Source organism: Lathyrus oleraceus, chromosome 1 (genome assembly GCF_024323335.1).
Source record: "Lathyrus oleraceus cultivar Zhongwan6 chromosome 1, CAAS_Psat_ZW6_1.0, whole genome shotgun sequence".
Lineage (NCBI taxonomy): Eukaryota > Viridiplantae > Streptophyta > Magnoliopsida > Fabales > Fabaceae > Lathyrus > Lathyrus oleraceus.
This window is the reverse complement of record NC_066579.1, coordinates 130,104,453-130,119,382: the sequence shown is the minus strand read 5'-3', so window position 1 is coordinate 130,119,382 and position 14,930 is coordinate 130,104,453. Positions and strand designations below refer to the sequence as shown.

Genomic DNA, 14,930 nt, shown 5'->3' with positions numbered 1-14,930 from the left:
TCTTTCCTTTGATTTTTTTATGATGAATCACTTTTCAAACTAATAATGTTGTTGAGACTTTTAATGCCAAGTATTTTATAATTTCCGCTGCTTATCAAACTATTTCATTTTCAATTATGTGGTTCAAATATGAGTTTGATTGTTGTTGAGTAGCATCCATGGGAGAATATATGTGTTTTATATGTTTTACTTAATTATTTGTTGAGTCGGAAAGGATGGTATTACATAATGGTATCAGAGAAGGTCGGTCCATCTAGTCAAGTTTTTATAATGATGTTTACTCCCTAGAATGTGACATGTGTATGAAAATTGTCGACGCATGTTTCTTCTAATAAATCTTTGCTGGTGTGTAGAGTAATGGCTGAAAGAAATGATCGTGCAATTGCCTATGCTTTGGAGTTGATGGGTCAGGCGTTGCAGGGTCAGCAGAATCAAGATGGAGATATGTTCCGTGGATTGGGAAATTTTTTGAGAAACAATCCTTTGACTTTTAAGGGAAGATATGATCTAGAGAATGCACAGGTGACAGGCATGGCTCAGAGAGATTGAGAAGATTTTTTTAGTGATGGCTTTACACTGAAGCTCAGAAGGTGCAATTTGGTGCTTATATGTTGTCGGAGGAAGTCGAAGAATGGTGGGATAATGCATGTCAGAGATTGGAGGTTGTAGGTGCTTATATTACTTGAGTTGCATTCAAAGCTCATTTTCTAGAGAAGTACTTCCGTGAGGGCATGGGTAATAAGAAGGAGATTGAGTTCCTTGAGCTGAAACAAGGTAATTCGACAGTTACGGAGTGTGCTGCTAAGTTTTAAGAACTAGTGAAGTTTTGTCCACACTATAATAGTATCGATGCTGAGGGGTCGAAGTGTATCAAGTTCGAGAGCGGCTTGAGACCTGATATTAAGCAAGGTATTGGGTATCAGGATATTCGCCGGTTTTTTGTGTGGGTAAATGAGTGCAGAATATATGATGAGGATAGAAGAGCTCGATCTCCTCACTATAAGAGTTTTAGTGGGAAGAAAGGGAAAGACCAGAGTCGTGGGAAATCTTATAGTGCTCTAGATGAAAAAGGGAAGCATAAGGCTAATCAGAAGGCTACTGGTGGAAAAGAGCAAAGTGGGGAAGGGACTCCTACTTCTGTGAGATGTTTCAAATGTGGTGAGTTTGGATGTTGTTTTTCTGAGTGCAAGAGCATAATTATGAATTGCTTCAATTGTGGGAAGCCAGGTCACTGACCTGCTGACTTCAGGAGTAATGATTTGAATTGCTTTAATTATGGAGACCAGGGCCATTTTAGTACTCAGTGTGAGAAATCTAAGAAGGCTCCGTCTGGAGGGAAAAAATTTGCGTTGTCTTTGACAGAGACTACTGCATTTGATAATTTGATTGGAGGTACGTTCTTTATTAATAGTATTCCTTTTAATACTATTATTGATATGGTTGTTACACATTTGTTTATATCTACTGAGTATGTGTACGGATTGAATTTGGAAGTGTTTTTTATGAGTGGTAGCATGGTCATTCATACCCCAACTAATGGTCCAGTGACTACTTCGTTGGTGTGCTTGAATTGTCCTTTGAAAATTTATGGTAGAGATTTTGGAGTTGACTTGGTTTATTTGCCTCTAAGTTAACTTGATGTTATTCTAGGAATGAATTGGTTGTAGTTCAATCATGTGTTTATCAATTGTTTTGATAAATCAATGAAGTTTCTTGAATCCTAGAAGAGTACGGAGTCAAGTTTCATGACCGCGAGATAGGTAGGGTTATCCTTGAGAGAGTTCTCAAGTGTTCATGGTGTTCACATCCTTGAGAGGGGGAAGCGAGAGAATGATTGCAAATTTATCTGTTGTGTGTGAGTTTCCTAAGGTATCCCAGATGACATTAGTGATTAGTCGTCAAAGTGTGAGGTGGAGTTTGCTATAGAGTTAGTACCTGGTACTAGTCCCGTGTCAATGGCGCCTTATAAGATGTCTGCTTCAGAGTTGAGTGAGCTAAAGAAACACCTAGAGGATTTGCTTGAGAAGAGGTTTGTTTGAATGAGTGTTTCATCGTGGGGAGCATCAGTGCTATTAGTTAAGAAGGAAGATAGTAGCAGGAGGTTGTGTGGTGACTATCGATATCCGAACATGTTACTATTAAGAATTGATGATCTAATGGACCAGTTCGTTAAGGCTTGCGTGTTTGCGTGTTTAGTAAGATTGATTTGCGTTCAGGTTATCATCAAATTCATGTGAAGTCAGAAGATATTTTAAAGACTACATTCATAATGAGATATGGTAATTATGTGTATTTTATGATTCCGTTTGGATTATTTAACGCACTTTGTGTGTTAAGGAATATATGAATAGGACTTTCCATCCTTATCTAGATCAGTTTGTGGTTGTGTTCATCGATGATGTTTTGATATATTATAAGTCTGACGAAGAGCATGCAGAGCATCTGAGAGTTGTGTTGCAAACCTTGAAAGAGAAGAAGTTGTATGTGAAGTTATCTAAGTGTGAGTTCTGGTTGAAATAAGTGAGTTTCCTTGGTCATGTGATATCTAGTGGTGGTATCATAATGGATCCATCGAAGATAGATGAAGTATTGTAATGGGAAACTCCAAAATCTGTTACTGAGATCAGAAGTTTTCTTGGTTTGGGTGGTTATTACATAAGGTTTATCGAAGGATTTTCGAAGTTAGCATTGTCTTTGGCTCAGTTGACTCAAAAAGTCCAAGCTTATGTGTGGAGTGTTCATTGTGAAGAGAGTTTTCAAGAACATAAGAAGAAGATGACGTCGGATCCAATTTTGATTTTGTCGATTCCAAGTGAATCCTTTGTTGTGTATTGTGATGCCTCGAAGATGGGACTAGTTGGTGTGTTTATGCAGAATGGTCAGGTTGTTGCTTGTGCTTCCAAATATTTGAAAGTTCATGAGAGGAATTATCCTACACATGATCTAGAGTTGACAGCAGTGTTGTTCATGTTGATAATTTGGAGGCATTATTTGTTTGGTTAAAGATTTTAAGTGCTTATTAACCATATGAGTTTGAAGTACTTATTCGATTAGAAGGAGTTGAATACGAGGCAGAGGAGGTGGCTCGAATTTCGGAAGGATTATAATTTTGGTTTGAGTTACCATCCTGGTAAAGCCAATGTCGTAGCTAATTCGTTAAGCAGGAAGTTATTGCATATGTCGTTGTTGATGGTTCGAGATTTGGAATTGATTGAGCAATTCAGAGACATAAGTTTGATGTGTGAGGAGAATCCTAACAGTGTGAAGTTGGGCATGTTGAAGATTACTAGTGGTATCCTTGAAGAAATTATAGAAGGTTAGAATATAGACTTGGGATTGATTGACCAATTAGTGTTAATCAATCAAGGTAAAGGAAGTGGTTTTAGAATTGACGAGAATGGTGTGATGATATTTATAGACAGGGTTTCTGTACCAGATGTACCAGAACTCAAGAAGACTATTCTTAAGGAAGTTCATAGAAATGGTATGAGTATTCATCTCGGTGCCACTAAGATGTATCAATATTCGAAGAGAATGTTTTGGTAGCCAGGAATGAAGAAGGAGGTACTTGAGTTTGTTTAGGCTTGCTTGACTTGTCAGGAGTCGAAGATTGAACATTAGAAGTCGTTGGGTGTGATGCAACCGTTGACCATTCCTGAGTGGAAATGGATAACATTTCCATGGATTTTGTGACGAATTTTCCAAAGATGACGAAAGGATGTGATTCCATGTGGGTCACCATTGATAGACTGGCTAAGTCGGCTAATTTCATTCCGATTAAGATTAGTTATCCTTTGCAGAAGTTAGCCAAGGTATATATTGAGAAGGTTGTTGGCCTGCATGGTATTCCTTCGAGTATTGTTTCAGATAGAGATCCGAGATTCACAGAGAGGTTTTGGCAGAGTTTGCAGGAAGCGTTAGGTACTAAGCTGAAGTTGAGTTTTGCTTATCATTTGCAGACAGATGGTCAGACGGAGAGGACTATCCAGTCTTTTTGGATTTGATGAGAGCTTGTGTTTTTGAGCAGGGAGGTGATTGTAACTGTAACTTGTTATTGGTTGAGTTCACCTAAAACAACAGTTTCCATTATAGTATTTGAATGGTACTGGTTGAGGCTTTGTATGGTAGAAGGTGTAGGACACCTTTGTGTTGGTATGATTCTAGTGAAAGTGTTGTGCTTGGACTTGAGATTGTTTAGCAGACTACCGAGAATATCAAAATGATCCAAGAGAAGATGAAAGCTTTACAGAGTTGCCAAAATAGTTATCATGATAAGATCAGGAAAGAACTTGAGTTCCTTGAGGGAGATCATGTTTTCCTAGCGTTACTCTAGTAACTAGTGTTGGTCAAGCTTTGAAGTCTCGAAAGCTCAAATCACATTTCATTGGTCCTTATCAGATTATGAAGAAAGTAGGAGAAGTGGTCTATAGAGTTGCCTTACCACCACTTATCTCAAATCTTCATGTTGTCTTTCATGTGTATCTGATGAGGAAGTATACTCCTGATTCGTCTCATGTGATTCAAGTGAATGATGTGAAAGTTAGAGAGAAATTGACCATTGAGGCATGTCCATTGAGAGTAGATGTTTGCAAAGTGAAACACTTGATTCTGGATCATCAGATTTTGAACCACGTTTAGAGTCTGATACCAGAGTGAGTATCAGCAATGAGAACTTTTACTTCCTTTTCTTCAACTCTGAATCAAAACTGAGTCTGACTTTAGATTTCGTTTGCACAGCGGAATATAAATGCAGAAGTAAATAAGTAGACACACAACATATCTTGGTTCCTCTCAAGCAGGGAGTAGTTTAGTCCTATTGAGGCACAAGAGCTTTTAACTATAATCAGACTGATTACAATTGCTTAAGCCAACAACTCAAGACTTCCTGCCCAATCACACATGATCAAGACTTCCTGCTCTTCCTGCAAGCATGAGACTTCAATGCTCAAGCACCCACCTCGAGACTTCCTTGCCAATCTACTAGACCAAGAATTCCTGCTTAATCAACCCGATCGAGACTTCCTTTCCTAAAGCACATGTTTAGGATTTTCCTACCTTAAGAACATGTTAAGGAGTTTTGCACAACCACATAGAAAGAGACTTCTTTGCCTAATTAATCAAATTAGGACTTTACTGATCAATCACATAAAAAGAGACTTACTCTTAGCACAACGGGTCTTCAAATTATTTTAACCAAAAGAGTCTGGTATTAACCTTGTGTTCATGTGAGAGCTTCTCGGATAAGAAGATACACAAAGGTTTACACTCTTGAGCAGAATATGAGTTGTTTGCTCCTAAGTGTGGAAGAATAAAGTGATCATTCTTCTTCTCTCCTTGCAAAAAAAAATCTTGTTGTGCCTTTCTGTTCTGATGATATTTGTTGATCATTTTCACTATGCTCTCACACACTTAAGTCTTATGGTTATATTTTCTATTTAGCGTGTGTTTCTTAGATCCGTGTTTTCTTAATAAACACAAACTCTCTCTCTCTCTCTCTCTCTCTCTCTCTCTCTCTCTCTCTCTCAACCAATATTATAAATTGGTATCACATCTTTGTGAACACAGTCACGTATTCTTCAACTCACATTCATCTTGGTCAGAACAGAAAGTTTGAATGTTTTCAATCTTCATCTTAAATAGACACTGAAAATAGATCCATTGAAGATTGAAACTACCAAAGGTACAAGTAGCCATTAAAGGTCTTTAGTCGTTGTACAATAAAGTGAGCCGAAACTCAGCTAGCATAAAGACATTGGAAGAAGAAGAGTAAATTTTAGAGCAGTTGGAGAGATAAGATCCTGACAAAATTGCTTTATGCTGATTAGACATAAAGTAGTGTACAATTGTCACGTGATCTTCTTTGGATAACTTTAGACTTGAAATCTTCTTGTAGACGTTTGTTGAAGCTTGTTCAGAGTCGCTGGTATCCTTATACTTAACTTCTTAATTCATAGGCTTTTTTTATAGAATTAGTTAAAGCTTGATCAAAAGTTGAAGTATGTCTTTAGAACCTGGTTGGAGTGAGAATTCATATTCTAGAGTTCATAGGTTTTGAGCTTGCTTTCATCAAAGTCTTGATAAGAACTAGTCTAGATAAACACTTAGTTGATGACTTTATGTAGACAAATAATCTTTTGAAGTAGAATCTTTAGAACTACTGATGACGTTTGTTCAGAAGTTGCAGAGTTAATCCTATACACTAAAGTCTGCTTGCTTCAAACGATTCTAGTATTCAAAGATTTGTTGGTCTTTCTATTTCACGTAAGCTTAGGTTTAACATCTGAAAGACTTGAGAAGACTCATTAGAGTCTGGAAGCTTAGTTCTGATCCTTCTGATTCATAACAACTTTGCTTCCCTTTAATGGTTATTTTGAGTGATTAACTTGATCAATATCAAGGTTAATATCTTTTGATCCCGCACACTAGAATAACCATTAGTAAACCCTATTGTTCTTTAAATACTTTGTTAACATCAAAATCTTTTAGGATCTTGAACAAATATTATTCTAACAAGGAGATTGTGACGGTGAAGGTGGTATGAAGAGGACTTGTTGGTAGAAGCATGACGTGGGAGCTGGAGAGTCAAATGAGAGAGTCGTATCCGACTCTGTTTCCTTCAAGTATTTTTTCGTGGGAGAGAATTCCCTAAGTGGGGGAGAGTTGTAACACTCTAAAATTTGATTAAATTATTTAATCAAATTATTCATATTTTCTTTAACTAATTGATATGTGGTGTGTTTTTAATTAAATATATAATAAGTTGTATGTGTATTTGGGGGGTGTAGTGAGATCATTGGTAGGATGGTAGAAGGATTAGAAGGATTAAAATAATTAAGTTAATTAGAAATAATTGGAATTGATAATTGTTTTTAATTAATTAATTAAAATAATAAAAAAAAAAGAGTTTGTTTGGGTGAAAAGTATAAATAAGGAGAAATAAGGGAAATGGTGAGAATTAAGAGATAAATTGGGCCTAAGTATAATTATTAAGAGATGAAATTAGGTTTTTATAAATAAAAAGGGGTTAGTGGAGCCTTTGAAAAAATAATGCGGAAAGTTGAAGCTTTTAGAAGAAAAGTGGAGGCTAGGGCTTGGAGATGGAAGAACAAACCGTCAATCTAATTCATATCTTTGTTGGACATTTGATGTAAGGGAGGAGAAAGGGCTTATATATGGGTGTTTTATATGAAAGGGTAGAGAAGAGAGACCCTTACTCTCTTAGGTATTGTGTGAACTTCATCATGACTCGTTGTTGATGTTGTATGCTATTCTGGAAATTGATAATTGAAGATGTGTGTATCTAATTTTTCAGGGTTGAATTCATATATATATATATATATATATATATATATATATATATATATATATATATATATATATATATATATATATATATATATATATATATATATATATATATATATATATATATATATATATATATATATATATGTGTGTGTGTGTGTGTGTGTGTGTGTGTGTGTGTGTGTGCGTGTTTATGCCATTGTTGGAATTATTGAAGGTTTGAACATATAAATGAATTTGGTAAAAATGATGAAACAATTGTGTAATTATGTGACTTATCATGTTGTTATATGTGATATTATTTTTTGGACGTGTGGGGATGATTGAGAGTCGAAAATTGGAGTTCAAGAGGACTCTCATGGCTGAAATCGTATTTTTGCATTCTGATTTAGAGTGACGATAGTCACCAAGATGACGGGTTACCTGTCATGCACCTCAAGCAATTGACGGTTGTCAGCACTATGATGGAGAGACTTGGTTTTCCAAGCGGGTAATTACTATAATGGCGTGCTAGAGTTTAATCAGGTGATGTGCATCACCTTGGTGACTTGTTACCCGTCATGCTGTTAGAAGGGGCCTGGTTCAGATTTTCCATGTGGTTCTGCTGTTTGGGTGACAAATGGATATTGTTTGTCCTTGTCGTTGTTGTTAATTAATTAATATGAGTTTAATTAATTATGGTAAAGTTACCGTTGTTGAATGATAATTAATTATTTACATGTTGGTGTTTCTGTGGTGTAGCAATTGTATGAAATGTATATGATGTTGTTTTATATTATTGTGAAATACATGATTATATGGTGATTATTTATGTATTTTTGGTTTGTGTTGTTGTTATTATTGGTGGATATTAATTCAAAAGGGATAATTACTATTATGTGCCAATGCATGTTGTTTATGGTCAGAAGGGGGACCGTACGCATTGTTATTGTAGTTGCATTGATTTGTATGGACATGTATCATTGTTTCGTGTCGTTGAAAGAGGAATGTTAACTAGTTTAGAAGGGGGGACTTGTAACACCCTTCTAAATACCCCAATTTATTATAATTAAAATACACATATATTCATCAGAGTAATTATGCCCCGAAGGGTGTCACACAATCATTTCACTACATTCATCAAATATCCTGTCATGCTCATTTATTTAAATCAAAATAAGGTTCTTTTGCATAATTCGCAGCGGAATAATTCAACATCAATGTAAAACATGTAACACAATACATGTAAATCATTCAACAACCAATATCAATTTAATTAAAACATCCCCTCCCGATGTTACATCTATCAGAGCATGACCCATAAGAACTACTCTAGACTCCAAGCATTAGCTTCTACTCAACTCATTTCTCGTTACCTGAAAAATAGGCGTAAGGGTGAGTTCCTCAATCAATATAATAAGCATTATAGAACAACATGTAATGCCAAGTAATTAACACATTAATTCACCCTAATTAGACTACGCATTCAGCAACAGTAATATCCATTCAACATCATAATCAACAGTACAAATCTCCATCATATTCAATCGTTAACAACACAACACACAACACACATATGATACTGGAATACATCCATTCATATCATATGCCATACATTCATTATGCAATGAGACTCTATGCATGCGGTACCGACTATTTGTGAACATATAGTTCAACCTCACCGTCCAAATCCAGGCACGGCTACCAAGCTCACTAGTCCCACTCATTTGAGACATAGTGACTCACTCACTAATTCCTCACCATGGGAATTAGCTACCACCCCAAATGGGCCATGAAATGCACGCTAATCACCTAGCATGCAAACATCAACAACAACAATCAAATGATATACTCACTAATTCCTCACCATGGGAATTAGCTACCACCCCAAATGGGCCACAACATGCATGCTAATCACCTAGCAATGCAACATCAACAATAATCAAGAATAGACACATGCTCACACTCTAAGCCATAATACAGTCTATTCACAAACGTATACATTCACATCATCATGTATACCATCACACATCATCAACATAATTAATCACAAAAGCACATCATATCATGCCACATAATCAACCACAGTATTAGCCCGCTCTACTAATACCTATACCACTCAAAACAACGGGAAATGACCCCTACAACATCATATCTCAGCTAAGTACATCACTCAGCCTAAACAACCAAAAACTGCACAACAACAGTTCAGGAAAATCCAAACTCTGCCCATACGCGTACTGCCCATGCCATACGCGTATTGCCCAAACCTGGCCAACTCCATACGCGTAATGCCTACTCTCTTACGCGTATTGCGCATTCCCTCGCCCAACTCATACGCGTACCACCTATCCCATACGCGTACACTACGCGTAACAACTTCCCATTACGGGTACCAACAGAGACCAATTTACGTTCAAAATGTCATCTTTCTCTCCCATACGCGTAAGGCTTCCCCCCATACGCGTACCAACATCTCATACGCGTATTGCCTAGTGCCATACGCGTATGACCAGAAACCAGAGCTCACAGATCTGCAATGGCTTTCTCTGCTACGAGATCTACCCAATTCAACCTTCTACAGTCCAAATTTTACACACAATTCATTCCTATCATCTATCACTAATCATACACTTTCGATTTTCACAATTTGCTAACCTTTCCATCTCAAATTCCTACGAATTTCGTCAATTATAATCAAATTTTCGTTCATCTCCAAAGTTTCACAATTCAGCATATATCATCCAATCAGAGGTAAAACAAAGGGTCTATTACTACCCAGTACATATCATCCCATAATACCCGTTAATTGATGATAAACCCCCCTTACCTGAGTTAATCCGGCAGCCTCTGAGCTCCAAGCTTCTCCTTCCTTCAACCTTCGTTCTCTGGTTCTCTTTTTGCCCTTTCTGCCTCTTTTCCCTTTTCACGTGAAAACCTTTTTCCAAAAAATTTGGGACTTTTTATTATTCCAACTTATATACTCCAATAATATTATTCCACTAATAATTATCCCAATAATTATTATTCCAAAATAATAATAATAATAATTCAAATATTCTAATTAAATTAATAAACATATTATTAATTTAATTTAAATAAATACATATTATTATCGGGGTGTTACAACTCTCCCCCACTAAAAGAGTTTTCGTCCTCGAAAACATACCTCAAGCGAACAACTCCGGATAAGACTCCTTCATCTGGCTCTCCAGTTCCCAAGTCACATTGCCACCTGCTGGTCCTCCCCAGGCTACCTTCACCAAGGCAATCTCTTTACCCCGCAACTGCTTCAACTCTCGATCCTCAATCCTCATAGGTGATGTTTCAACAGTCAGGTTATCTCTCACCTGTACATCATCTACTTGGACTACATGTGACGGATCATGAATGTACCTCCTCAACTGAGACACATGAAAAACATCATGCAAATTCGCAAGCGACGGCGGTAAAGCGATACGATAGGCTACCTCTCCTATCCTCTCCAAAATCTGATAAGGACCAATAAATCGAGGTGTCAACTTCTTCGACTTCAAAGCTCGACCAACACCAGTTATCGGAGTAACACGAAGAAACACATGATCTCCCTCTTGGAACTCAAGTGACTTCCTCCTCTTATCATGATAACTCTTCTGACGACTCTGAGCAATTCTCATCTTCTCCTGAATCATCTTAATCTTTTCCGTAGTCTGTTGAACAATCTCCGGTCCAACCACAGCACTCTCACCGGACTCATACCAACATAAAGGTGTCCGACATCTCCTACCATACAAAGCTTCAAACGGTGCCATACCAATGCTCGAATGAAAACTATTGTTGTAGGTAAACTCAATCAAAGGCAAATAACAATCCCAAGCACCTCCTTTCTCCAAAACACAAGCTCTCAAAAGATCCTCTAACGACTGAATCGTCCTCTCAGTCTGACCATCAGTCTGCGGATGATATGCAGAACTCAACCTCAGCTTAGTTCCCAAAGCCCTCTGCAAACCTTCCCAGAACTTCGATGTAAATCTAGGATCTCTGTCCGAAACAATACTCGACGGAATACCATGCAAACTTACAATCTTCTCAATATACAACTCGGCTAGCCTCTCTAACGGATAATCCATTCTGATCGGAATGAAATGAGCCGACTTTGTCAATCTGTCAACAATCACCCAAATAGCCTCAAAATTCTTACTTGTCCTCGGCAACCCAGAAACAAAATCCATACTGATACTATCCCACTTCCACTCTGGAATAGCCAACGGTTGCATTAGCCCAGACGGCTTCTGATGCTCAATCTTTGACTTCTGACAAGTCAAACAGGAATAAACAAAACTCGCAATTTCTCTCTTCATTCCTGGCCACCAAAATAATCTTTTCAAATCATGATACATCTTCGTAGCTCCAGGATGAATACTCAAACCACTACGATGTCCTTCTTCAAGAATACTCTTCTTAAGTCCTGTAACATCTGGAATACACACCCGATTACCAAATCTCAAAACACCATTCTCATCAACTCGGAATTCACCACCCTGACCTTGATTCACTAAAGTCAACTTATCAACCAAAAGCATATCAGATTTCTGACCCTCTCTAATCTCATCCAGAATACTACTTGTTAACTTCAACATCCCCAACTTAACACTATTGTGGGTACTCTCACACACCAAACTCAAATCTCTAAACTGCTCAATTAAATCCAACTCCTTAACCATTAACATAGACATATGCAATGATTTCCGACTCAATGCATCAGCTACTACATTTGCTTTACCCGGATGATAATTCAAACCAAAATCATAATCCTTCAGAAACTCTAACCATCTCCTCTGTCTCATATTCAGCTCCTTCTGATCAAACAAATACTTTAAACTCTTATGGTCACTGAAAACCTCAAATCTTGATCCATACAAATAATGCCTCCACAACTTCAGAACAAATACCACAGCTGCCAACTCTAAATCGTGTGTCGGATAGTTCCTCTCATGAACCCTTAGCTGTCTCGAAGCATAAGCTATAACCTGCTTATTCTGCATCAACACACCACCCAAACCCAACAATGACGCATCACAATAAACCTCAAATAATTCCGACGAACTCGGTAATATCAGAATAGGAGCAGTAGTCAACCTTCTCTTTAACTCTTGGAAACCTTCTTCACACTTTGAGTCCCAAACAAATGTTTGCCCCTTCCTAGTCAACATTGTCAACGGTAACGCCAACTTGGAAAATCCCTCAATAAATTTCCTATAATAACCTGCAAGTCCAAGAAAACTCCTTATCTCAGAAACTGACTTCGGAGCTTCCCACTTAGATACCGCTTCTATCTTAGAAGGATCAACAGCAACACCACCTCTTGAAATCACATGACCAAGAAAACTAACCTCTTCTAACCAAAATTCACACTTCGACAGTTTAGCAAATAACTTCTTCTCTCGTAGAACTCCCAAAACCACTCTCAAATGCTCAGCATGCTCTTCTTCAGATTTCGAATACACCAAAATGTCATCGATAAACACCACAACAAACTGATCTAGATACGGATGGAAAATCCTATTCATATACTCCATAAATACTCCAGGCGCATTAGTCACACCAAAAGGCATCACAGAATACTCATAATGTCCATACCTTGTTCTGAAAGCAGTCTTCTGAATATCCTCAGTTTTCACACGTATCTGATGATACCCAGATCTCAAATCTATTTTGCTGAACACACTCGCACCAACCAATTGATCCATCAAATCATCAATCCTCGGTAAAGGATACCGATTCTTGATCGTCACTTTATTCAGTTGTCTGTAGTCCACACACAACCTCATAGTACCTTCTTTCTTCTTAACCAACAACACTGGTGCACCCCACGGTGACACACTCGGACGAATGAATTTCTTATCCAACAGATCTTCCAACTGACTCTTCAATTCAGCTAACTCAACAGCAGACATACGATACAGAGCCATCGATATCGGTCTAGTACCAGGAACCAAATCAATCGAGAACTCAACTTCACGCTCTGGTGGCAATTCATTCACTTCTTCCGGAAACACATCAGGAAAATCACACACTACAGCTAGATCGCCAATCACCAGTTTATCTTTAGCTTCCAAAGTCGCTAACAGCATAAACAACTCTGCCCCATCTGCTACTTCCTCATTCACTTGCCTTGCTGATAGAAACAAACTCTGCCCTTCCTCAATCTCAGGAAATATCACCGTCTTATCAAAACAGTTGATATAAACTCGGTTAAACACCAACCAGTTCATACCCAAGATGACGTCAATCTGCACTAATGGAAGACACACAAGGTCTATCCCAAAGTCTCTACCAAAAATACTCAAAGGACAACCCAAACAAACCGAAGTAGTAGTCACTGAACCCTTCGCAGGAGTATCAATCACCATACTTCCACGCATCTCAGATATCTCTAACTTAAGCTTCACAGCACAATCCAACGATATAAAAGAATGAGTAGCACCTGTGTCAATAATAGCTACAAGAGGAAAGCCATTAATATAACACGTACCTCGGATCAAACGATCATCTGCAGAAGTCTCAGAACCTGATAAAGCAAAAACCTTGCCTCCTGACTGATTCTCTTTCTTCGGCTTAGGACACTGTGGACTGATATGACCCAACTCTCCACAGTTGAAACAAGTCACAGTCTTCAACCGGCAATCTGCAGCTAAATGACCACCTTTTCCACATTTGAAACACTTCTTCTCATTACTGGTACACTCATGGATACGATGTCCAGCCTGACCACATCTGTAACACTTAACAGGAGCACTAGAATCTCCCCCACTAGTCCTCTTCGTCCCACTCTGCCTCTGAAAACCTTTGCCAGCTGCATACGGTTTTCCACGATCCATCTGATTCTTGCCTCTCCTATCAACTCTCTGCTGATAGCTCTCAGCTCTTGCCTTGGAATCCTGTTCGAAAATCCTGCAACAGTCAACCAAATCAGAAAACACTCTAATCCTCTGATATCCGATCGCCTGCTTGATCTCGGGGCGCAACCCGTTCTCAAACTTCACACACTTGGAAAATTCCCCAGCAACCTCAGCATAGGGAGTATAATACTTCGACAGTTCTGTGAACTTAGCAGCATACTCAGTAACAGTCCGGTTACCCTGCTTCAATTCCAAGAACTCTATCTCTTTCTTTCCTCTGACATCTTCGGGAAAATACTTCCTCAGAAATCTCTCTCTGAATACAGCCCAAGTAATCTCAGCATCTCCAGCAGCTTCCAACTCAGTGCGGGTAGCAACCCACCAATCATCAGCTTCTTCTGACAGCATATGTGTACCGAACCTGACCTTCTGGTTATCAGCACACTCAGTTACTCTGAAGATCCTCTCTATCTCCTTCAACCACTTCTGAGCACCATCTGGATCGTATGCTCCTTTGAACATTGGAGGATTGTTCTTCTGGAACTCACTCAACTGACGAGCAGCTCCCATTCCCACAACATTCGGATTTCCTCCAAGTACTCCAGCTAGCATACCCAGAGCCTCAGCAATTGCAGCATCATCTCTACCTCTTCCAGCCATCTCTATTCTGAAAACCCAACAAGCTAAAACAATAAGTACTGATAGGGTTACACAACACCTATCCCGTACAGGGGAAACAGAAAATTTACGACTCGACTCGACCGA

At 38.4% G+C, this 14,930-nt stretch overlaps 1 protein-coding gene across 1 annotated transcript; it reads left to right on the top strand.

The window, feature by feature from the left end:
• The first annotated feature begins 357 nt into the window (after window positions 1-357).
• LOC127095490 (uncharacterized) lies at window positions 358-1,656 on the top strand. The gene is made up of 5 exons (XM_051034171.1): window positions 358-529; window positions 712-805; window positions 962-1,139; window positions 1,287-1,559; window positions 1,651-1,656. The coding sequence occupies exons 1-5, from the start codon at window positions 358-360 to the stop codon at window positions 1,654-1,656; spliced, it is 723 nt and encodes a 240-aa protein (XP_050890128.1).
• Window positions 1,657-14,930: the final 13,274 nt, after the last annotated feature.

What these genes read in the sequence shown, in the direction of transcription:
- LOC127095490 (XM_051034171.1), top strand. Translation starts at nt 358, where the DNA reads ATGGCTGAAAGAAATGATCGTGCAATTGCCTATGCTTTGGAGTTGATG. An exon ending in AGAGAATGCACAGGTGACAG is followed by an intron (nt 530 to 711) that starts GCATGGCTCAGA and finishes CTCATTTTCTAG; the next exon opens with AGAAGTACTTCCGTGAGGGC. An exon ending in GGGAAGGGACTCCTACTTCT is followed by an intron (nt 1,140 to 1,286) that starts GTGAGATGTTTC and finishes TATGGAGACCAG; the next exon opens with GGCCATTTTAGTACTCAGTG.